Genomic DNA, 25,874 nt, shown 5'->3' on the forward strand with positions numbered 1-25,874 from the left:
AAATGGCGCCCGGTCAACCTCCCGTTGACGATCTTATCACATCTAATGCATATATATGATAAAGATGCATGGAACTTCATCCATATTTGTCGTACCTAAGTAGGGAGAGATCATGCTTTAAGGATCATATATGAGATTTGGTCCTCCATAACGGGAAGGAGAAAGATCGATATAAATGACTGGGCAAAAAGGCTAACAGATGAGTTGAGGAATATGCAAATGAATATACAAAAAGGCTTATGTCTCAATATCAAGTTTTATTGCCCGATATGGAATAAATCGATACAGTATAACTACCTGCTCATCTAAACACAGGCATCTTCAGTCAAACAACATCGTACATGAGCCATCATAAAACCATGGCCATTACACAGAACGCCACCACCTGACTACGACAATCAAGGAGAATGGAAACAAGTAAAAGGAGATGCACTGATACTCAGATCGCTTTCTCGAGCAATCATGTTATATTTTGAGTTATCGTACAGTAAAGACAATCCTCAAAAAAAAAAAACGTAGTAAATTTATTATTTAAAAAAAAAATCAACAGTGGCACAGAAAAAGGTGGGGGAGATCGAGACAGATTTCCTTTTTCCCACTTCTCGTAATGCCGAGGAGCAGCAAAATGCCTCTGTTACAAATTCTCACCTGCTCAGTCACCACATAGACTCAATTTCTTTGCACTAAATGCTCACCAGCTCAATCACCCTGTAGACAGTAAAGCTGGCGGATGTTCCCAGAAGCTGCCATTAGAATTATAAACACAGACTTCAGTAAAACTTTTTGTCTCAGTTTTGTAATGAAGCACAGAATTCAAATGATCACATTCACATGAACACATATCAGCAATTAATTTGAGAACTGATTGGTAGAAAAGCAAGGCCATCTGGCTCTCCTTGGACACAAGTGCCAACTTCTCAAGTTGAAGTTATATCAAACTGTTGCACTGGGCTTGATTCTAAGCTTAATACAAGATTGCATCCTTTTAGTAGCCATTCATTAACGACCATCAGGAAAATCCTTATGCGCAATAGTTGAAAGATAAAATGTTATCTGAAGATTCCAGTGTGATGTTGCTTTGCTTTTTGTTGTGGAAAGTGCATGCATTAATTTGCTGCATAACATGTTTTATCCCAAACAAAAATGATATACAAAATGGTTGCCACTGTTGGATAGCTAAATAAATGTCTTTAATTAACATATTAGCTTTGGATGAATGAGCGCATCATGTACTTCCAATGAAAAGAAAATGAAACCCAAAGTGAGAGGCATCTGGATTCCAGCTGTCGTTGCAAAATGCATGAGCTATGGTCTGAGTGTGAACATTATTTTGGTGTTTTTTGGAGATCCAAGCTAGGAATGTTGGAGAAATGAATTATAGCAAATGAGTTATAATAAAATATGTATTTTCCCAGTCAAGTTGCCATGAAATCTTTCTAACAAACATGGAAGTCATTTATGCTCATGAGATAATGAACATTATCTGTAGAATATCATCTATTTCAATTGATGTGATGCATGAGTGATCTAGATACAAAACACCAAATTTGTCTAGGAGGCAGAAGGCAGAGTAAATTACCATAGAGCCAGTCCTTAAAATGAACGTGAAGAGCACATGCCAATTCCCGTTTCCTGCTCTCCTCAAGTTGTGCATCCCTTATAGCTTGTTGGATGTCGCACACAACTGAATTCTGGAAAAGAACAATTCATATAGAATATCTTGATGGATCGGACTCATGACCAAAATTTATGCAAAACAAAGAATGTAAACAAAATGCAAAGCAAGAGTGCTGTAACAGGTTATATGAAATCAAGACTAAAGAACATGTTTTGCAAAATCATATATACATATATACAGATGAAAGCCAATGCATAGCAGCAATATAAGTTGGTAGCCTTCTAGGATTAGGCCACATACATTTTTCTTCTCGGATGCCTTATAAATCTCAGGCAATGGAAATGGATTGTATTTTGTGGACCCTAGTGATTCAACTCCAAGCCATTTCGGAATCTGCAATAAGGTATGAAAGGTCAAACATCTAGTCCTGCAACAGATACCAATGACAGAAGAATGCACAAGTTTAATTTATCCAGTTATAATATAACTTAGGTATCCAAGTGGAAGTAAGAGAAAAAAACATTTTGTGCAGCACAAGCAAATCCAAGAGTCACGAGGAAAATATTAATTGTCACCTACTAAGAGACATGTCCAAAGACAAGCAATTCATGAAAGAAAATATACTATCCCAGGGGCACAGGATGACATAACACCTGACAACTTCACATCCATAGAGCAACCAAAAAAAATGATGAAGCATACCAGAAAAGATGAGAACTGATCAGGGTCAAGACATGTTGCAGACTCAGCTTGGACATCAGAGACTCCTGCAGGATGAGAAAGTGAATCATGAGGATCAACCATGCCCAGCACAAGGGGTTCATTCCATCTACTGATAGTTGCATCAATGCCAACTTGAGCCATGTGTTCCTCCAGCTGTGAATAAAAGGTATTGAAGGGCGCCACCTGTTGAAAGAAAAAAGATAAGATCTTAATTTTGAAGACAAATTAGATAAGTCCATCTACAGATGTTTACAGTTAAAAGAGAATCAGGTCATACATGGTCTAAACTGTAACAATTTAAACAGAACCACTGCTTATTTAAGATCGATGTTAAAGTGAAAGGGGACTTCTGGGAATGGATTTGCAGCATTGATCCAAAGATATTGTAGCAGTAACCCATGCAACATGCAGGCCCATTCTTTAACAGCATCACTCTATGGAGGCTTTAGATGTTTTTATCTGTCTCTCCAGTTAATACATGAATGATTTTAGTTTGGTGGAGCATCATTTGGATAAACGAAAAGAAGAAATGTCTGGAAATGTGCAGGAGAAATTAATATGCAAAAGACAATCATACAAGGACTCCAGGAGGTGGTAGGTTGGAGTGGATCTAGGCGAGGAGAATCAGGTGTCAGTAATAAACTAGAAGACCAATGAGTAAGCCTGTGGAAGTCATTTCACATTGAAACAGAGAGCATGCTTTATCCCTGGCTGAAGATGATGTAATGACCAAAGTTTTGGTTAATTATGTACCCACTTCTTTAACTACCTAGTACCTAGACTAACCGTTGAACCAACTTTTTCTGTAGAGATTGGTTCCAGTAGCAAGTCAAGAGTACAAAAGTGTGATTTTATGATACTCTTTTATATGACCCACTTCCCCACATTGACTACCCAGATCAGTCCTATTTCAATATTGCTTTCACAATTTCAAGAGGGGAATTAGTTTAGGACTGAGTGAAGTTGTTAGAATTTCCAAATTATCAGTATTCTTGTATCTTTAAACTAACAATTACATGAAATTCAAAACTCCAAGCACATGCCAGGTCCCCTATGGAATTTACACAAACCATATGCATGATCCTGAGTTGCAAATTCAAATCTACGCTAACAGGATATTGAGCTGAAAGTTAAACCACCAACTCACTTGTAATTTATGATTATCTCCTAGAATAAGAGGTTGCTGATTAACCCCCAAGAAAAACACACATTCACGACAATTTGCAATACGTATGCGTCTTGCGGCTGTAATGACTTGTACCCTTTCACAATGCTCCACTCTCACAGCCTGCAAACATGTAAAAATCGTAATTATGACATTCACAGCAAGCAAGTACAGCAGATATTCGGCATGATTGTGTCTAGCTTAGCCTCCAATATTTTGATCTTCTATGCATAAAAGCCATAGCAATTTATAACTACAAATACCAAAATCACCAAATTCAATAGCATGGAAAATCTACTGAGATGACATTTCCAACATTCTCCAAACTCTGGAACCCAGATGTTGTTTGCCGGTAAACAACATGAAAACGTAATCCATCTTTAATGCTGTTCCACTTTCATCTTGGCAGCCAGACCCTACGAACACCAGATATTTGTTCCAAATATATATGCTTATAATATAGTGAACAAGGATTGCTCTTCTGGTTTCCTTCAATTCCCATTATTAGCTATGTTAGAGCCTTGTAGGACAATCTACTATAAAGATGACATTTTTGTTGCATGGCACCATGGACACCACAATATATTATTAGCTATATTAGTACTTTCAAGTAGATTCGCCGTCTCGATATCGGGCCCCGTACCAATGCCAATCTGTTACTGTGTCAGTACGGGGCCAGTTCGGCGTATCGAGTGTTAGTAGACCCCCCTAGCATATATTGGTACCGAACCGGTATAGTATGGTATGTTCCCGTACCGCCCAATTTGGTCCGATAGACAAATCTTGCTTTCAACAGAAATTATTTAATTTTAATTTCTCAAGCTGATAACCAAATCCAAAAGCATGTAAGCATTTATTAGTTTATACAAACAAAGTTTCAGAAGTTGCAACCTAAACTATTGTGGGTTCATCCCCATGGCCATAAAAAGGGGAAGGGGGGATGTAAGTTTCATTCATATAAAATGAGATACCTGTGACAGAAAGTGGCATCTAAAATGGGACAAATCCATTATTGGCTAGTTGATTCTGCATCCCCTCATTATGCAAACATTGACTGTTTGAGGGGCTTAGTAACTTTTGCATGTCTTGTATATTAGTGGTTCATATGGACTAATAACCTTATATTGATTACTATGTGCAATTATGATGTTCTGAGCTTCCAATTGAATTGTTGCAATAAAAGGTATCTGTACATTCTAATAATAGTTCTTCCTCCATTTGACAGCGCTACATTTGTAATTTCTACAGACTAGTTGGTTAATTTTATCATGTTATTATATGGCTTTGAAAAGAAATCAAAACAATTCAGTATGACAGCATCTAATTTTGATTCAGTCCCTTGATCAACGTATAATCTACAAGCACATTCTGAATTTTGCTACTAAAACATTTAAATTTATATGCTAAGAATCTCATAAGGTCTCCAACAAGTTGAAACTACGAGCTAGACATATATTTCATGGACAAGCTGGAATACAACACTTTAATAAGCACATGTAGGATGATATAGAATGACTGCATCATGAACTAAAACCAGACCAGCAACCTTGTACAGCATGAAACCATGAAACATTCAACAATAGTGTACAGATAAATAAATCATGAGCAGAGAAATTCTATACATCAATTCAATGCAGAAATAAAATGATATAGATATTTAAATTGTTCTTATCAAGGTTTCAGGTACTGATTTTGGTACCAGTACACCCCGTACCAAAATTTGGTACAGTCCTCTTGGTACCAACACTTGGTATGATACATTTCTTTGTACCAATACTTGAAATAGAGGGTGTGCTGAGAACCAATTCCTTACGATTACTGTGCAAAGTACATCCCATGCTGGCCAGCATGGTCCGGCATGTAGAACATTGGTTTTGATTGTATTTCCTACAATGGAGGTAATAAACAACTTGAGAGTGAAATCATAAAGCATCGTGCATACCTTACCAATAGCTCCTAACACAACAGTTGCATCAGAACATCCATAAATTGTAGCATACTTTAGAGGTGCCAGTACATAAATTACTGAGTCATGGCAATTCAAGACCTGCAGTGCACCAAATAAATCTATGGGGAAATTCTTGTAATGAACTCTAAAATTTTTAGCTCGATAAAAGCTTTGCTAATTTCAATTAATTAACTGAATGGGTAAATACAACAATATGATACTAAGAATGAATTATAGTATATGCAAATTAGCAGTTGATATGTATCATTGTGCACATATTGCAGGAATAAAATCATCATAACATTACCGACCTTTTCAGTGTCAAATTGAAGGAAATATCAAATTGCTCATATTAGCCCTGGTGTCTCCAAAAGTGAGATATGCAAGTCATCAATTACCGAACTAATTGTAAATTACCATCTTACAGAAAGAAGAAACTATTGCAAAAGAAATTGAAACAACTAATAAATAGTTTCCCAAAGGAATTTGATTGATTTTTGCAGTGGAGAGAGCTAAGAGGGTTGGCATTAGTTAGGAACTGACCATGAAACATTCTCTGATCGATTATGTGTTGGTTAACACAACCTTCCTCTTTATATGAAAGAAGGATTTGATTCGGTTTAAGTTTAAATTGGACAAGGCAACTCTTCTTTTTGCCTGGTTGGGTTATGGTAAACCTAAAAGAAAAATTAGAATTGGACATAGTAAGGCCTCCATGTCTGTGGCTTTCTAACAAATCAAAAAAAGTCGTCCAAGTAAAATATTTGAGATCCACTTAAACCATCAAAACAAAAATTGTGTTGTCTTAGCATCTGTCAAGAAGATCTTTCAGTTGAATCATCTCAAACAGAACTCATGACTTTTTGAGTAGAGAAGACAGACTCCCAGCCAACAAGAAGTAATGGTACTGCATCATTTCTTTTCTCCCCACAGAAAAGGTATATACATTTGTGAGAATGAGTATGAGCTACTGGCCATCATCCTCCATGTTGTTTAAAGGTAGGTGTAGAAAGAGAGAAGCATTTGATCCATGATGAAGTAAACACTCAACAAATACACAATATTGGCTTTATCAGGATTATGTCATGTCCTAGTTAGGAACCAGCAACTTATTTGTGCTCCTGGGGACCTTGGCAGCTAATTTGTTCTGACTTGGGCAGTTGTATTGTTCCTCAGATCCTTTTTTTTTTTTTCATTGCTTTGTTATGGAAGATTGCATTTTTTATATATAAGGCATGCTAATCTATAACAGTCATTTAACAATATACTGGCCATCATCCTCCATGTTGTTTAAAGGTAGGCGTAGAAAGAGAGAAGCATTTGATCCACGATGAAGTAAACACTGAACAAATATATAATATTGGCTTTATCAGGATTATGTCATGTCCTAGTTAGGAACCACCAACTTATTTGTGCTCCTGGGAACCTTGGCAGCTAATTTGTCCTCATTGGGGCAGTTGTATCGTTCCTCAGATCCTTTTTTTTTTTTTTTTTCATTGCTTTGTTATGGAAGATTGCATTTTTTTATATATAAGGCATGCTAATCTATAACAGTCATTTAACAATATACATCTCAAAACTGGCATCCAGTTTTTTTTTCCTGTATTTCATATTTTTATGGTAGCAGAATGGTTATCAACCATACCAACAAAAAGACTATTGTCATATTTTCTTTGTAACAAATTGATATTGCCATTTTGTTTCACATTATCATATTTTCTTACTATTATCATCTCTATAGATTTCAAAAGAAATGTACACTCATTCTTTTTTGATTTTTCATAAGCATCCAATATCATCATCATAATTAAGAAGAACAATTTGCTTCAACATATACCCTTCATAAGTTATAAATTGCAAAACTCTCTTGAGCTATAAATGAAGACAAGAACCAGCTTTAATTTGCAATCGATATATGCATGCTATTCAAATATGAAAAATCAATTCAACGCCAAAATTGGAAATGCACCCCAAACATTCCTTAGAAAGGAAAAAAAAGGTTGGGGAGCAGCTTGGCAAGCAATATATGATAACTTCCCCCAAGGTGTTCTTTCTTTCTCTCAAGAATTTTAACAATTTTCATCATGCAGCATAACATGCCATAGTTTCTTGTTAACATCTATGTGATTCAATCTGAATCAAATCAGCAAACACCAACAATTACGTATTTCAGTCAAAAGGTAATGACAACAAACAAAATAATGATCAATAAAATCAAATGCATGGTTGCAACCAGATAGCACCATTTCAAGGATGTGTTTTCTATATCTTGCCTGTTGTTTGTGTCCTCATAAATGAGAGAAAATTATCAATGAACTGTTTAAGTATAAGAGTAAAGGATGGCTGGTCAACATAAGTAAAGTTGCATGTAGTTCTCAGACCCAATTAAACAAGGTTTCTTCATTCTGTTGATGAATATACTAGCTTTAAATCTACAGGCACAAAGGAAACTGAGTGGACATCACTGCAAAGCATTAAACTTTCTTGCATATAGCATTTGATATTTCAATTTCGGATGCAGGGGATGAGGAGAAAGCCTTTGCACCAAATGACAATGGTAATCCACCCACATGTATAAATTCTTTAAGGGCAGAAATTGCTTATAAGGAGTTTAAGTCACGCTGTAGGTTGATATTCTTAATTGTTGGAATGGTTATGCACTGCAAGACAAATACCCTTCTTTCCAGCATTTGTTTCAGCACCGAGTTTGATACAACTTGGACAAAAAGAAGCAGTCCCAAATCTGCAAGTTTTCGGTTATCTTATTCTTAGATCAAGAACTAATAGTGAAGAAAATCTTTAATGGGCTAAAGATTCATCTTTGAATAAAAATATAGAATTTAAGCACCTTCCAGAACCTTTTCTTTTACATGGGATTAATATGAAATCACAATTGATTATATTTTGTTTTATGGGTGATCCTAAAGCTGGTAGGCTAATACAAGGTATAGAGTTTGTAATTTGAAAGCATGTAATGGAATAAATAGCTAACTGACTGAAATCTCTCTATAAGTTCAATACTTTCTAAATAAAGCTTTATAAACTTCTATTTTTTAACTTCAATATTTCTTGCTACGCTCTTTCCATAGACAAACTCTCCTAGCAAACCGACTAAAGCATCTGATACAGGCCCAACTAACAAGGAGCCGAAAGGCTATTAAAATGATATATGGTTTGCATAATACATTGGCTCCTCTAATGTTGGATACCAACCAACATAATTTGTATCCTGCAATGAGGGTTGGAAAGGGTTAATTTCCTGCCAAGGTAGGTTTCCGTCTTTACCCCCAGCGTCTCCACCAAAGAAATTTTCCATGCTAGAGAGCACTGGAGTCATGAGATTTGAATATGGTGTATTTATCTAAAGATTCAACAACTGAGAATGGGCTCTGGTTGATTTTCTATTATTTTGTTCTACCATGCTGGGTTCTTTTCTAATGAAATCACTAAAACATGGCAAACAAACAGCAATTCATGAATTCTTCTATGAAACAATCAAGTTAAACTAGAAGCAAGAAACAGCTCAAAGCATTTTAAGTAAGAAATGGGCCTTTACTTTCTTGTATTGCCGGAACAACCACACCCCATTTAAAAAAAAAGAAAAGGCAGTTTCACAAGTAAATGGATTATTATGATTTTTAATTTAAATTTAATAAAAATAAGATGAATTATTTAGCATTCACTATAAAATTTGAGGCCCCCTGTTTTTCCAAAAATAACAGTTTCTCCAAGTAGAAAGCATATCAGTAATACCACATGCGACATTACAACCATGGCAAAGTTCAACAGATTAAAATGTAAACAAGGGTGCATCATAATTTGTACATAAGGACCAAGAGATTCCTGGATCATATGCCTACTTCCAACATTAAAATTTTTGTATATTTTTCCCTCACCTTAACAGAGTGGCCCTTAATATCAGATGCCTGCTTCACTACAGAAGCTTTAGAAAAACCCTCCACAAAACTCTGGCTCCTTGAATATCCGGCATTGTTATGCACAGAGGTTCCACTCAGCGAGCTGCTGCTTTGGGTCCTTGTATGACTCATGCAGGCATCAGTCATAGCCACATCTAGATCTGAGGTGTTAACTGGCCCGTTTTCTTTGACTCGTACTTTCTCAGCAGCATGCTCCAATGAATCAGCTATATTCTGTAAAAGCCAGTCATGAACTTGTGCAGCAGGCACAGGAACAGCAGGCATGTCTGGATCTGAATTTGCAAAGAAAGGAGGTGCCTGTCTCAATGGTATTTCCTCACCACCCTTCTCACTAATTTGAATGAGGAAACTAAGGTGTTCAAACCTTTCTAATGTCAAAACCTACAGGCAATTGGAACAAAAGGTAATTAAGAAGCCAACAATGACCTTTTAAATAACTATGACATTTGGGCTATGGAATGCAGAAAGTCCAGTTTTCCAATAGGTACCATTAAATGAGTGTAGGATGTCATCAGAATAAATTGATAAACATTGTCAATTATTATTGAATACTATATAAAGTCTGAGAAGGCTAAATGAAGTTGCAAATTGATATTGGGAATTAATTATATGGATTTCATCACAGCATCCATTTACAGATATTAAATGATCCAGCTAAGTGCTTCAAAGTGATCTAAATTTTAGCGTATGACATTTCGATTTAGCATTTAATATCATAATATTTCCTTGGGGAAATACCAAATCCTGAATTTTATGATCAGTTTAATGACTGATCTAACCCGATCTCTTTACAATTTTACTATTTAGTCGCTTTGTAATACATATCATCTGGTACATGTAACGTCATGTCGCTTTTCATTCCTAGGCTGCACAGGCCATATGTTTGCAAAGTATTAGTCAATGGAATTTCTGGTTAATCATGTCAAATTATCAGTTATCCCTGTAGTGTAATAATTCTTGTCCTTGCTAATGATCCCACATCTTCCCAAATCAGCAAAGCAAAATGAATTAATCAGTCACTAGATCTTAATCAAAACACTTATGGTTTAACACTCAAAATTAATATGAATGATCATTGCCATCTGATCAATTGGAATAACACTCAATATTATTTCCACCATCCAAATAAGGAAACAATGCCATGTTAGATTGTCAAATATTTCTAACATAATGTATTGGGTAAGTCAGTTTCCTCATGGAACTTTTAGATTACCATGCAAACAAATAAGAAAGAAGATATGAAGAATACAGCTTTCCTTGCCAAAGCAGTATGAGGAGATCAAAAAGACAAAACGTAGGGTAAGAGGAGCACTCAAACAATCCCCACCTGCATAGCAGAGATAGAATGTTCTCAAAAAATGAAATGAGGAAGTGGGACGCATTTCAATATGGTGCCTACTCCCCCTTGCCTCACCAGAAAACTGGGACAAGGCCGCATAGCCACCTATATATTTCCCTTGAATCACAAGGTAGAGCAAAAGAGGGGTCCATAATCCTCACTTTTTGTAAGCTTATAGTTTTCACTATGATCTACTTTTAGATGGATGTCATGGTAAATATTTTAACATGCTCACTAGCCATGCAATGTTTGCCCCTTTTGAGGATAAATCACAGACCTCCATCTATAACTAGGTGATATTACTTCACAGTGGAATTGATCCTAACACTCCAGCTATAAATTCTCATTACATCCTGCTTTAAAAGATAGACAACATTGTGTGACTCCAATATGGAAACAAGCCCCTTGAATTCTTCAGGGATGGCCACCACATAGGACTATTAACAAGCCAAGCTTCAGTATGGCCAGCCCTAGCTTGGTCTTGAAGTAAACTACTCAAAGTAATCTTACAGATATAGTAAGCCCTAATCAAAATTATTAGGCCAAGCCCAAGCACAACCACAAAACTTTTCTGACAATCTGATGGATATAGCAAGCCCTAATCAAAATTACTAGGGCAAGCCCAAGCACAACCACAAAACTTTTCTGAAAGCACATGACTGAGTTTGTAGGATTCAAGGCAAGTAGAGCTTTCGTGGTTCTCCTTGGATATCTACAATGTTCTGCACCTCCATAAGCTAAAAGGCAACAAATAGGTGGCAGGTACCATCAACTACCTGTGATGGCCCTGCACATGCAGCAAATTAATGTCGCAGCTATACCTGTTCATGAATCGGGCTGGGCTGGGTCAGGCCGGGCTTTGGCCAAATGTCAACACAATTTTCTTAGGTCCAAGACTGGCCCAGCCTATGGGCCTACCATCCAGGCCTAAGCCTGAGGCATCATAACCATTTTTTTTCCTTCTAAAGGTACTAAAAAAATACTAAGAAAGACTCTAAAAAATTAGAAAAAAGTTAAATATGAATAATTAAATATTACCAACAACCTACAACATGTCTATTATCCTATTCAGTTCACATATCAACAACAATTGTCAATTAAGTCTACAAATACACCAAACATAAACAAATAACACAAGAAAGAAATTTTTTTTTTTAAAAAAAAAAAGGCTAGGTCAAACTTCGGCCAGGCTTAATCCCTAAACCTAAGCTTAGCCCTAGCTTGGCCGACCTAAAACCTTTGGCCTGAGCCCACCCAAAAGTCTTCAAGCTCGAGCAGGCCAAGAGAGACACCCAACCTATGAATGGTGAGGGCTGAGGATAGGATGGCCGAAGAACAAAACCATTGCACCCAAAAGAGCTCAAGTTCCGCAAAGACATGAGCAAGGGTAGTAGGAATTAACAAATGGAGACAAAAATTAATTTTGGTGCAACAGAATTGATATGTGACATATATCTAAGTTAAAACAAATGATCCAAACAATTTAAGATTTATAACACCCTAAAAATCAAGCATTACCCAAATTAATCAAAGTCCACTTTAGTTCTTCACAAAATATTTTTATCACTAGAGTTGTCAATCACGGGGTGCGTGTTATATCCATTATCCTGAAATCCCGACAGTCCATATGAAGCATCACATATGACCTACATCAAGCATTGATTACAACTACTACTTGGCAATTTTTCCATCAAAACATTCAAAATATTCATTGTCATTAGTGAGTTTTTCTAACTATTATGAGCAAAAGTAGCTTCCTTGCTTCTTAAGATTATAATATTGGAAAACTTATGAAATGTAACTATCAATCATGCTTTTAGCCAACTTACACTGCAGGAGAGAAACACAAATTATTAAATAATCTGGTTGCTGAAGCATATATTATATAATCTAATCATTAAAAAATGGTATTTTTCTTTATTCTAAGAAAAGAAAAGAAACACAGAAAGGAAGCAATGCAGACAAAGGTTGCAAATAATACCGACTAAAATTACAAAAACATGGTTCTGGACAAGAATTGCATCTGTATACCCACCAGAGACTCATCATCCTCGCCTTCAACTGATTCTGCCAAAAGACCGAGTATGTTGGCCATATGCTTCTGCAGATAAGACAACTGATGTGCCTCTTCATCAGCTTGTGAAGGCATAGAACGCCGACTATTACTACGTACGAGCTGCAATTAAAAAAACACAATCTTAAATCACTAAAACCTCTAAAGCATGAATACACAGTAAACATATGTCACATTATCATGATTTAACTGCCAAAACATGATGCATGTATGATCAATATGATGACTAATTTCAAGATGATGAGTGCAGGGTCCGCTTTTGACCTTCGATGTTTGATTTTTTTTCTTATAAAGTATGATATCTGAAGCTTCTCCATCCAAAGGAAATCAGAGTAACATACACACTGAAAGCATCTCTACATTTATGTCAGCCTCATCCAGGAAAAGCCACATGTCTTCCCATTCATTTGAAAACTCAAATTGAACCAGTAGATTAACAGGAATTTCAATTATTTACTACTTCAGTACATGCTCAATAGATCACCCATGCTTCCATCTATGACGAAGCTACTCGCTGTGCGCATCAACACCATTCACCAGGTTTCAAATATCAGCACAAACATTGTTCATTTATACATGTTTCAATGGGAGAATTTCACAATCAATTCCATGCATTACAATGTCCCTTTCCATTTGAAGCTTGATCTTTTTTCAGTTTCCAACATTTCCCACAGTAGCAACTCTACTAAATGACAAGAAGCTTTGGGAAAGTATCCATCAGTCGCACGAATGAAATATTCAGTATGACCTTAGCAATCCCACTGAAGCGTCACGAATCAAAAGGCACTTTTATCACATGGTCGGACAAAATGAAAGGCATTCGAACTAAAGTTCCTCTTTTTTCACTTTTACACTCCGAAATTTTGTCGCAAGCAACTCTATCTGATGTCATACTAGACTAATTCCAGGAAAATACGGATTGATTTCAAATCATGCATTAGAACTTCGAAAGAAAGAAAGAAGCGGCAATTGAAAGAAAAGCCTCTACCTGAATCGGCGAGAGGGCAGAGAAATACCCGTCGAAGGCGGAGGTGGAGGGCCAGACATCGGCGACGGCGGCGGAATCTTTGTGCGCCTTGGGGAGGAGGCGCTTGTAGGACTGGATATAGAGAAAGAGAACGAGGTCATAGACGTCGGCCGTCCCGGCGGGGTCGGGGGTATCGGAGGGGAGAACGGAGGCGAGGGTATCGAGGACGAGGCGGGCGAGGTCGGGCGAGATCTGGAGGGCCTCGGCGAGGGCCAGGGCATCGACGCAGCCGGAACAGGGAGAGGACAAGCCGAGGAGCTTGTCGCGGAGGGGGCCTAGGGTTAGGGTTCCGTCGGAGAAGATAAGCTTGGGGATGGGGAGGAGGCCGTACTCGAAGGGCTCGCGGCGGGGGCGGAGGAGGAGAGGGACGCCGGCGGCGCTGGCGGAGGGCGGGGGAGGGGTCGTGGGGGTCGAGGGGTCGGGTCTCTCGTCGCTCATCTCCGCTTCGCCCACTTCGCCTGCTCTGCTCGTGGTCATAGGCCAGAGAGAAAAGTACAGGGCGCGCAGATCTCAGCGCGAATGATATCGAAGGGGAGTGAAACAGAATTGCGGAACAGAATTGTTTAAGCTTTTTGCAGATAACACCTTACCAGCGGCTTATCGCTTTTCATATATTTAAATTTATAATATATCATTTGCATTTATATCCTTGACAGATATGAATTTATCGCTATTATCCCTTCCAAGCAATTGTCACTTCTTTTTTATCTATTCAAAAAAAAAAAAAAATTATTTTGATGGAGCCACTGGCTGGAAGAAACATTTATTAGTTTGGCTATTTGAACTTGTTGCAACAATATATATATATTAAATAAAAATAATATTATTTTATGTCGCTACAAAATATGGCAAATCTCATCCTTTTCCAACGGTTTGCGGGCTCTGCTGTGCCTGATGTTAGGCCCTTCCAAAGAAGGCAATGTCCGTTTAGCAACATCCTTGGCCAAGCAGTTCTATTTAAAAAGCACCCTTGGGCTGTTTTTGCCTCTATGTGTGATAAAGGATACTTCCTTCAGTCAATATCTATTGAGTGTAGTTGATTACATCATAAATCATATATTCTTCGATAGTTTGTCTTGCTATATGATAGTCATCATCAAATACAGCATTATTCAATGTTGCGGCCAATCCTTCCATCGCTCGATCGCCGATGTCACACACCTGCAAGAAAAGTCCTCACAGACCGGAGATACTTCTGACGGAGACCCTCCGACGGTCAAGTCAGAGAGGAGACAAGATAACAGTAAAAAATTAGGGGCTCAGCGGGAGAGAGAGAGCTCAAGAGCTTAGGGACGCATCTCGAAGCTTGAGAAAACTCACCTGGTCTTTAGGATTTGAAAACTTACTTATACTGTTGCCTTACCCCATTTTTATAGTGGAATATGGTATGGTCACATCATTAATGGCACAGACAACTGAAGAGTTGTCAAATCGTCGGAGGCTGTCAAATCACCGTGGACTGTCAAGTCACTGAGATCAATCTGTATCCTTGGCAGGACAATGCCCCAGGGCGGCCATGCCGCATGTTCTTGATAGGACAACTACCCATAGCGGTCGTACGGTGCTTGGATGGGCTGGCCGACTATATGTCGGTACTCAGCTGCCGGGACGTCGGGTGATGATCCGAGATATTATCGCTGGTCCGGTGCTTCGCGAAAGTCGGACGTCGACTGCCACCCCCGATATTGAGTCGGTAATTTGGGCTCGGTCGCTTGGCCGGACGGGAACAGTATGGGTCTGTTCGACCGACGTACCTTCATTCGAGTATTGTCGGCAACCACTGTCGGTAGTCATCGTCAGGATCATCTGTCGGAGTCGTCGGTCGGTCCGGTCGGTAGAGTCGGACCGGTCCGAGAGTAAGTCAACGGAGAGGGGTCAGTCGGTATATCCCAACAGTTACCCCCCCACTCCTGAGTCGGATGCCGTGTTGACCAGCGTTTCCACGTGGGCGACGGCTTCGGGCGAAAGAGTGATTTTCCAGCACATCATGCCCCGACTCTGGCGACCGTACCGACGAACGATCCGGTGTCAGACGTCGCATTGGGAACGCAAACCGCCGTCTCCTTAAAAATATGAACCGCCTCCTCCTTGAAAATACGAACCGCCATCGGTTAGCGAATTTCGAGATGCAGTTTTTTCGCCACGTGTCAGCGCGCTATTGGGCCTGGGCCGTTCACGCGGATGGAGGCGACGTGGCTTGATCTGGGGGCAGGTGCGTCGAATCGACGGACCAAAGAAGGGTCCGGGCGCTGCCACGTGTCGACATTTAGGAAACCCTCGTTCGGCGCACTTTCATCTCGACCGTCGAAGGGCCCTATATATATGCGGCCACTTGCATCCAAAACCTCACTTTCTGCTGCAAATCTTTTTCTGACGCTGAGGCTCTGTCGTGTTGTCCCTCGGTCCAGGTAGTTGTCTCCGTCTTCCCCTTTTGGGTCCTCCTCGAAGTTTTTTCCATTCTTGTCTCCTTGCGTCCTTCCTTCTTTGTCATTTCCTTTTTGTTCTCCTTTCTAGGGCTAGCGCCATGGCCAGAACCTCTCCCCGAGGAAGTCAGTTGGGGAACCCGACCGACGATTCCCGATTGACCCCGGAGGTGGAGGTTTCTTCACTTTCGGGGGCAAATATCGAATGGCTCAGGGAGCAGTATAGTATCCCGGAGCAGTTCGAGCTCTTCGCCCCTGGGGCTGAGGGTCGGGTTAACAACCTGCCTCCAGATCAGGTGGCCTTCTATGCCGAGGACCTTTGGGCAAGTCTTCGTTTTTCGATTCTGGAGTTCATCCGGAACGTCTTAGATTACTACGGGCTCTATCCGGTGCAACTGGTGCCAAACTCAGTGCTGATAATCAGCTTTGCCTTGCTGTGTCGGCTTTTGCCGACCTATCCTCGTATTTCTCTTTCGGACGTTCTTCGTCCTCTGATTCCATCTGAAAGCCCGAGGGTGGTGGTTCTTTAGTCTCCGGAAGGGCCTCTCGTTCATCACTGGTCTTCCATCGTCGATCCATGGATGGAAGAATTAGTTTTTCTTTGCTTTCTCTTCGCTTCCTTGGGGGTTCCCTTCCCGTTGGGGCAACCCTCGGACTCAACCGAATGAAAACAGTCGGGTGGAGGCTGGAGACCGAGAGGATTTTTATCGACTGAAGGATGTATCAGTACCGATGCAGAGGAAGCTCGTCACTGAGCAAGCTCTGTACGACGTCGGCCTGAGTTCGATTCTCCGTTTAGGTACTGTTCGGTCGGTCGGTCGTTTTTATCTTCTTTACCCATCTTTGGACTTGTGCTGATCCTTTGTTGAAATTACAGGCATATCGCCGAGGGTGAGGTTGACAGATGCCGACATTCGACAACACACGGTGAGGAAGAGGCCGGCACCCGGAGCCGGACCTTCGCGGCCTCCTAAGAGGCCTCAGATAGCATCCCCGGTCGACGTCGCGAAGGCGGCAGAGCAGCCCAACACCGAACTGGCATCGGGCTATGAGCCGATCATAGCCCTGTCGGCACCGATGGTGCCACCCGAAGCGCCGCCCGAGGAAGGGGCGGCTGAGGGGGCAGCCGAAGGAGCGTCGGCTCCCCCACCTATGGAAGAGGTTCAGGCCGAAGCTCATGAGCCCGAACGTCCTGCAGCGGCGGCCGTCGCGGCCTCGGGAGGGATCCAATCGAGTTCGAGCTTCCCATCTCTTTCTGACTTCTGGGCCCGGGCGGTCGAACGAGGGAAGGCTTCGATGGCTCGGGGCGACGACACCAGGTCGGCAGGCCGCGCAGCATCGTCTGACTTTCAGCTGCCCGAAGGAGCGTCGGCCCTGGCCAACCATGATTTGGCCAGGATGTTGTGTCAGGCGACCATCCTTCCGACCGATCGAGAGATCGTGAAGAGTCGGCGGGTGAGCAACATGCTTTCTTCCTTTTACCCGACTATGATCCAGGTGAGCTTCTGTTCTTCCTCTTTCATTTTCATTGTTGTTTTCTATCAACTCAGTTTTCTGACAACTGGCCTGTTGCTTGCAGCTGATCTACAATATGTCCGAGCTGGAGGTCGGGTATTGGAGGTTCGGCGATCTTCGGACGGTCTGGAAGAATAGGGCCTAGACTGTCGAAGTTGAGAAGGCAACGCTGGTCGATCAGCTAAAGTCGTTGGTCGACTGCGAGGCTAGGCTCGAGGAGGAGATCTTCCGACTTACCAATGGCCTAGCCGCCTCGGAGGTCGAGCTTCAGTCGGCTCGAGAGCAAGTTCGGCGCAAGACCTGCTCCGTCCATCGACTGCGGTGCGAGCGGGATGGCTGCGTTAGGGAGCTCGAGGCCGAGCGCGAACAGCTTCGTGTTAGCCTGGAGAACCTCTCTAAGGCCAAGGAGAACTTGTCCTCCACCCAAGCCGACGCCGACATAGCGAAGGCGGAGGCGGAGTCAGCCAAGGAGGCACTGAGTCGGGCGGTGGAGGACTTTCATGGCTCGGATGAGTACCAGAAGGAGCTCCTGGATAGTGGCTTCGCCTCCTATCGGGTGGGCTATGAGGACGTCCGGGACGCGATTCAGAATTTACACCCGGAGCTTGACCTGAGCGGCATCGTCCCTCTAGGGTCGGAGGACCAAGCCCCAGAGGAGGAGGCCGACCTACCGCTGACGGGACAAGTTGTCGAAGGTGAGGCAGCTCCAACCTCCGATCCCTCCCCGATCCGAGCGGGCATGCCGGTCGCTCCCGAGCTCTTCCCGATGTAAGAAGTCGACTCCGACGAATAGTCGAGGTGTCCGCTCCATTATCTTTATATATTTTTTTTGTTTCTGTTTTGTTTTTGATGTTTGTAATCGAGCTTCGTCCCAATTTTGTAGCCGGACTTCGGCTCAATTTTGTAAGTTATTTCAACTTAACAAAGATCGAAGACTTTTCACACTTTCTTGCGTGCAGTTTGAAGGTGTTTGATTTGCCGAGCCATCCCCGAGTGCATAGGTCGTAGCTCCGATGCTCCTCGTTAGGATATTCGATAGGATCTAGCGTAGCCGATCAAAATAGTCAGTAGCATGCACTTCGCCTAAGGCAGCGCAAGCCCCGATCGCATGTCGGCATCCCGAACGTTATACAGATAACGTAGAGTCCGATGGTCGAGAGCCGTACCGATTCTAGGTTGAATATCCATCGCCCGAACCTTGGTCGGTTGTGTCCGTTAGGCCGAGTGTCGACCAACCACCGAGCTTGGCTTGTCGGCACGACCATTTTGTAGAGTCTGATAGTCGAGTGGTGTCCGAAGTATTTGGATAGGGTAACGATGATAAGTCGAATATCCGTTGTCCGATCCTTGATCGGGCATGCGCGTCGGGACATATGATAAATGGTGGCAAGCCGAATATCCTTAGATCGGTTGTGACCAAGTCGGTTCGTCACAAGTCGAATACCCGTTGCCCAGACCTTGGTCGGACGGGTACGTCATGGCGTATGATAAACGATGGCAAGCCGAATATCCTTCGATCGGTCGTAACCAAGTCGGCATGTCGCCAGTGTGATTACGGTTGTCCTGGTATTTTGTCCTTCTTAGTCAAAACCAAGTGGGCAAGTTAGCCAGTCGTGTTGGTCGAAGCCCTTTTGCTTTTAGAGATGAAGACCGTTGGTTCGACGATCGAGTCGTAGATTCGACGAAGAGTCGTAGATTCGGCGATTCCCAATGAGACGCTGGGACCATGTTGGGACGTCGAGGCTCATGCTCCTTGCAAGAGCCGACCTTCGTCGGAGGGCCGAATTTTATAGACTCTGGATTTTGAAAATTGATTTGTATTCCGAGCGAGAAGGGCATACAGAATTCATTGATAATACAATTTCAGGTTGTCAGCATTCCAAGTCTGGGGAATGGCCATCCCCTCCAGGGTTTCAAGTCGGTAGGCGCCTGACCTACAGGTGTCCGCAATCTTGTAGGGTCCTTCCCAGTTCGGAGATAGTTTTCCTTGATCCTGAGGCTTCAAAATTTTCACCTTCCTCAAAACCAGATCTCCGGATCTGAAGGCTTTTGGCCTAACTTTAGCGTTATAGTATCGAGCCACTCTTTATCAATAAGAAGCCATGCGGAGTTAAGCCTCGCGTCGAAGCTCGGGCAGGAGGTCCAAGTCGGCCCTCCGGCACTCAGAGTTGTCCGGTTCACAGTATTGCTCAACCCTAGTCGATGGTAGGCCGATCTCTAGTGGGATCATTACTTCCGTCCCATAGGCCAGGCTGAAAGGAGATTCTTCGATCGGGACTCGGGGTGTCGTTCGGTATGCCCACAGGATCGAGTGCAACTCTTCGACCCAAAGGCCTTTGGCTTCGTTCAGTCGGGTCTTCAACCCATGCAGAATGGTCCGGTTGGTCACTTCAACTTTTTCGTTGGACTGTGGATGGCCGATCGAGGTCAGCCTGTGCGTGATATGAAATCTCACACAAAACTCTCTGAAATCATTGTTATCGAACTGTCGCCCATTGTCGGTGATGATGGTGTACGATAGCCCGAACCTAAAGATGATGGCTTTCTGGACAAAGTCTTCCATCTTGCGTTCGGTAATTTGCGCCAGAGGTTCGGCCTCCACCCATTTGGTGAAATAATCGATGGCGACAACTATAAATTTTCTCTGGCCAGACGTCGGAGGGAAAGAGCCGAGTATATCGATCCCCCATTGGGCGAAGGGCCATGGGGCGACAATAGCAGTCAGTTGGTTGGCGAGCCGATGTTGTAAGTTAGCGTACTTCTGACACAGCTCACACCTCCGAACCAGATCAGCCGCATCTTTCTTCATGGTGGGCCAGTAGTAACCTTACCGTAGGACTTTGTAGGCCAAAGATTTGTCCCCCATGTGACTCTCGCAGATCCCTTCATGCACCTCCCTAAGTGCGTAGTCCACATCCGTCGATCCCAGACATCGTAGCAGGAGAAGGGAGAACGACCTTTTGTAGAGTCGTTCGTTCATCATCACATATTGGGAGGCTGTCCACCGGAGTCGCCAGGCTTCCACAGGATTTTCGAGGCTGGTTCCATCGGTCAAATACTGAACGATCGGATCCATCCAGCTTGGCTCGGTCATCAGTTGTAATACCTCCTCAATCTTGTCGATGCTTGGTTGCTCGAGACTCTCCACAAGCGTCCGACCCAAAGTACCGTAAGCAGATGTTGCAAGCCTGGAGAGTGCGTCGGCCCGAGTATTCTCCGACCTGAGAATGTGGGAGATCTCGAAATACTTGAGACGTACCACGAGATCTCTCAACTTTTGGGAATATTTCGTCATGGTCGGGTCCCGTGCTTCGAATTCGCCTTTGACTTTCCCCACAATCAGCTGGGAGTCGAAGAAGACTCTGAGACTGTCGATCCCGAGCTCCTTCACCACTCTCAAGCCAGCGAGAAGCGCTTCATACTCGGCTTGATTATTGGAGGCTTTAAAGTTGAATTGGAGGGCATACTCGGTAACCACTCCCTCCGAGTTGGTGAGCAGGAACCCGGCCCCGCTCCCTTGGGCATTGGAAGCTCCATCTATGTGTAACACCCAGGTCGACTCGGGGTCAAATTCAGGAGTCGCAGCTTCTTTGGAGCCTCCGTCTTTCGATATTTGATCGGCTGTCGGGCATTCCGTAATAAAGTCGGTCAGGACCTGGGCTTTCAAAGTGGGTCACGATCGGTATTGAATATCAAACTCGCTTAGTCTCATTGCCCACTTCGCCAGTCATCCTGATGTGTCGGGGCGACGGAGGATCACCCTCAGGGGCTGGTCGGTGAGGACCACGATGGCGTGTGCCTGAAAATATGGACGGAGTCGCTGCATTGATACGACCCGGGTAAATATCATCTTTTCCACCCTTGAGTGCCGAGTTTCGATCCCGTGGAGCACTTTGCTGGTATAGTATATGGGCTGGTGAGTCCGACTCTCGTTCTTCCGGACAAGTACCAAACTAACTGTCTCTGGAGAGGTTGCCAGATAAAGATACAATGTTTCTCCAACCTCCGGCTTCACAAGCAGGGAGGGAGAAGTCAGGTACTTCTTCAAATCTTCAAAGACTTGTTGGCACCCATCCAGCCACGAGAAGTCTTTTGTCTGCCTTAGGGTTTTGAAGAATGGGAGGCACCTCTCAGCCGATCGAGAGATGAATCGACTGAGCGCGATGATCCTTCCATTGAGCTGCTGCACTTCTATTTTAGTGTTCGGGTGCCGCATGTCGATGATCGTCTTTATCTTCTCAGGGTTAGCCTCGATTTTGCATTGAAAAATGAGGAACCCGAGGAACTTCCCCGAAGCTACCCCGAAGGCGCACTTAGTCGGATTTAGCTTCATCCAATATCGTCGAAGAGTGTGAAAGGTTTCTTCAAAATCCTGGACATAATTCGAAGCTTGCACGCTCTTCACCAGCATGTCGTCTACGTACACCTCCATGTTGCATCCAATTTGATCTTTGAAGATCTTATTGACGAGGCGTTGGTAGGTGGCTCCGGCATTCTTTAAACCGAAGGGCATCACCCTGTAGCAGGAAAGGCCTTTGTCGGTCACGAAGGCCGTATGCTCTTCGTCCTCGGGCGCCATCTGGATTTGGTTATATCCGGCAAAGGCATCCATGAAGCTGAGCAGTCGATAGCCGGACGTCGCGTCCACCAGCTGGTCGATCTTCGGCAGTGGGAAGCTGTCCTTCGGGCAGGCCCGATTCAAGTCGGTATAGTCGATAAAGATCCTCCATTTTCCATTGGCTTTCTTCACCATAACGACATTCGCGAGCCAGTCGGGGTATGTGGTTTCTCTGATGAAGCCCACCTCGAGTAGCTTATCCACTTCCTCGTCGATGGCCTTCTGTCTTTCGGGGGCGAAAGCTCATTTCTTCTATCTCACCGGCTTCGCGCCAGGGGCGATGTTGAGTCGGTATGTCATTGTTTCCGAAAGTATGCCGGATATATCCGCCGTCGACCAAGCGAATACATCGACGTTAGCTTTCAACAGCTCTATCAGCTGCCGTCGCTCTAGGTCGGACAACTGCGACCCGACCCAGACGACCTGTTTAGGATTCTCGATCATCGGGATAGAAATCAACTGTTCAGCCGGTTCACCCCGCTCCTCTTCCCGTTGGTCCAGCTTGTCGACCGTCAAGGAGTCCTTTGATTCATTGCTTTGAGTAGAGATTTGAAAGCACTGCCGAGCGAGCTGTTGATCCCCGCACATTTCTCTGGCTTCATTTTTAGTTGGGAACTGGACTAGCAAGTGGTACATCGAGACTATCGCCCTGAGGGTGTTTAGTCTGGGTCTTCCAAGTATGGTATTGTAGGCCGAAGGTACTTGGACGACAGCGAATGTTATGTGGATGGTGCTTTGTTGTGGTTCGGTCCCAGCTGTCACAGAAAGAGTAACTTCACCTTCCACCGCGATGGCTTCCCCGGTGAAACCCACTAGGGGCATAGAGACTCTTTTGAGTCGGTCGGTCGACAGTCGCATTCAGAAAAAGGCTGAGTAAAATAAAATATTAATCAAACTTTCATTATCTACAAGAATCTTTTTTACATCATAGTTCGCTATTGTCGCCGAGACAACAACAGCGTCATCATGGGGAGTTTGGACTCCCCGACCATCCTCATCTGTAAAGATGATTACATCGTTCTGGCGCGACCTTTTTGTCGACTCTCCTTCAGCAGTCGTTCCTCGATCCAGTCATCTGGAGATCATGTTAATGATTCCAGCAGTAGGTTGATTATTCGCTGCCTCATCAGTCGGCTGGGGTTGTCGGTCGGGAAGGGGCCGAACCGGCGGGTCCCTTCGGTACTTTTTGAGATGCCCTCGTCATATGAGGGCATCTATCTCATCCTTGAGCTGGATGCACTGCTCGGTGGTGTGACTGTGTCCCCGATGAAATCAACAGTACCTCCTCCGATTGAGGTCCTTTGCCTTCAGAGGTGGGGGCCGTCGCAGATATTCCGCTCCTTCGATCTCCATCAGGATCTGCGCATGAGGAGTGGTGAGAGGGATGTAGGAGTCATACCTGTGGGGCATCGATTTCGGACTCCGACGTCGGGGCGATCTCAGGCTCTGGCATCGGGGCGAGACCTGTTTGTCAGTCGGGGGCCTGCTGGGTTCAACAGCAGCTCGATTTTTCTTCCACTTCTCCTTTTGACCCGCACCTTCAGTCAGACGCCGATCGGAAGCTCCTTCATCCACGCGCATGTATTTGTACGCGCGCTCCAGCAATTTGACATACGTCCGAAGGAGGGTCTTGTCCAAGAAATAGGTGAACCGGGACCCCCTTAGCCCCCTCTTCATGGTCGAGATAGCCATGTCTTCGTTGAGGTCCCGGACCTCAAGCGTGGCAGCGTTGAATCAGGCCATAAAATGCCGGAGCATCTCGTTTTCTCCCTATTTAAAGGAGAAAAGGCTGTCCGAGGTTCGTGGTGACTTCCGACTGGTGCTGAAGTGGGCCACGAAAGAATGCTCGAGCTGCCCGAAGGAGTGGATACTCCTTGAGCGAAGGTCGGAGTACCAGGTTCGAGCGGCTTTACGAAGCATTGTGGGGAAGCCGATGCAAAGGAGGGCATCGGTCGCCCCCTGAATTGTCATGAGAGCCTTGTAGCTCTCCAGATGGTCAACTGGGTCGGTGGAGCCGTCATAGGGCTCCACGTGCGGCATCTTAAACCGACTAGAGATAGATTCGTCGAGAATAAATCGAGAGAGAGGTTGGGTGGTCCGAAAGTCGACGTCGTTCAAAGACTTCTGACCATCCACTTGGAGTTGGACAAGCCGACGGTCGATTTTCTCGAACCTGCATTCGTAGTCGTCCAACTGTCGGTGTTGAGAAATCCTAAGGGTCGAACCTCCCGATGAACTTGAGAGTGATGCGGACGGTGTCTGCGGCCGCTTTTCCTTCCTTACCTGCTCCAACTGGGAAGGAGAAGGACATCGAGACCGGTGGGTGTCGCACCGCAGCCGTCTCACTCTCTCTCGATGGGAGTACTGAGACGGTTGCTCTTGAGGAGGGGACGGAAGCTGACGCGGACGTCGGTGGCTGCTTCTGGATGGTAGAGGGTGCGCCGTCGGTTGCTCCGCCGGCGGTTGCGGCAACTGAGTCGGTTGCTGTTGGAGATTTTTGACCGCATCTGTCAGAACGGTCATTTGCCGCACGATCGCCGCGATTTGTACCTCCGTAGTTACCACCGAATGCAGAGAGCTGGGCTCCGCCATGGAAGGTGAGAGAGGGGCCTCTTCTCGACGGAAAGAGCGCCTCGCCGATCCGGTAGCTCTCGATCGCTGAGCTCTGGTTTTCATCATTTCGAGAGATTTTTCGAGCTCTGTGGGGCTCGCTGGCTTACCTCTGTCGAGTGAGTCCCCTTCTTGGCGCACCAAATCTGTTGCGGCCAATCCCTCCGTCGCCTGATCACCAGCGTCGCGCATCTGTAAGAAAAGTCCTCACAGACCGGAGATGCCTCCGACGGGGACCCTCCGACGGTCAAGTCAGAGAAGAGACAAGGCAACAGTGAAAAATCAGAGGCTCAGTGGGAGAGAGAGAGAGAGCTCAAGAGCTTAGGGGTGCGTCTCGGAGCTTGAGAAAACTCGCCTGATTTTTAGGATTTGAAAACTTACTTATACTATTGCCTTACCCCGTTTTTATAGTGAAATGTGGTATGGTCCCATCATTAATGGCGCAGACAACTGAAGAGTTGTCAAATCGTCGGGGACTATCAAATCTCCGTGGGCTGTCAAGTCACTGGGATCAATCTGTGTCTTTGGCAGGACAATATTCCAGGATGGCCATGCCGCATGTCCTTGATAGGACAACTGCCCATAGCGGTCGTACGGTGCTTGGGTGGGCTGGTCGACTATATGTCGGTACTCAGCTACCGGGACGTCGGGTGATGACCTGGAGATATTGTCGGCTGGTCCGGTGCTTCGCGAAAGTCGGACGTCGGCCGCCACCCCCGACATTGAGTCGGTAATTTGGGCTCAGTCGCTTGGCCGGACGGGAACAGTATGGGTCTGTTCGACCGACGTACCTTCGTTCGAGTATTGTCGGCAACCACTGTCGGTAGTCATCGTCGAGGTCGTCCGTCGGAGTCATCGGTCGGTCCGGTCGGTAGA

At 44.1% G+C, this 25,874-nt stretch overlaps 1 protein-coding gene across 1 annotated transcript; it reads right to left on the reverse strand.

Annotated features, from left to right (window-relative positions):
- Positions 1-237: 237 nt before the first annotated feature.
- Positions 238-14,350, reverse strand: LOC105050216 (uncharacterized). Its single transcript, XM_019852585.2, has 9 exons — positions 13,794-14,350; positions 12,767-12,907; positions 9,351-9,773; positions 5,449-5,553; positions 3,489-3,629; positions 2,321-2,524; positions 1,919-2,011; positions 1,580-1,691; positions 238-743 (listed from the first exon to the last, which is right to left on the reverse strand). The coding sequence occupies exons 1-9, from the start codon at positions 14,307-14,309 to the stop codon at positions 700-702; spliced, it is 1,779 nt and encodes a 592-aa protein (XP_019708144.2). The 5' UTR covers positions 14,310-14,350; the 3' UTR covers positions 238-699.
- Between the last annotated feature and the right edge of the window lie 11,524 nt (positions 14,351-25,874).

Source organism: Elaeis guineensis, chromosome 8, assembly GCF_000442705.2.
Source record: "Elaeis guineensis isolate ETL-2024a chromosome 8, EG11, whole genome shotgun sequence".
Classification (NCBI taxonomy): domain Eukaryota; kingdom Viridiplantae; phylum Streptophyta; class Magnoliopsida; order Arecales; family Arecaceae; genus Elaeis; species Elaeis guineensis.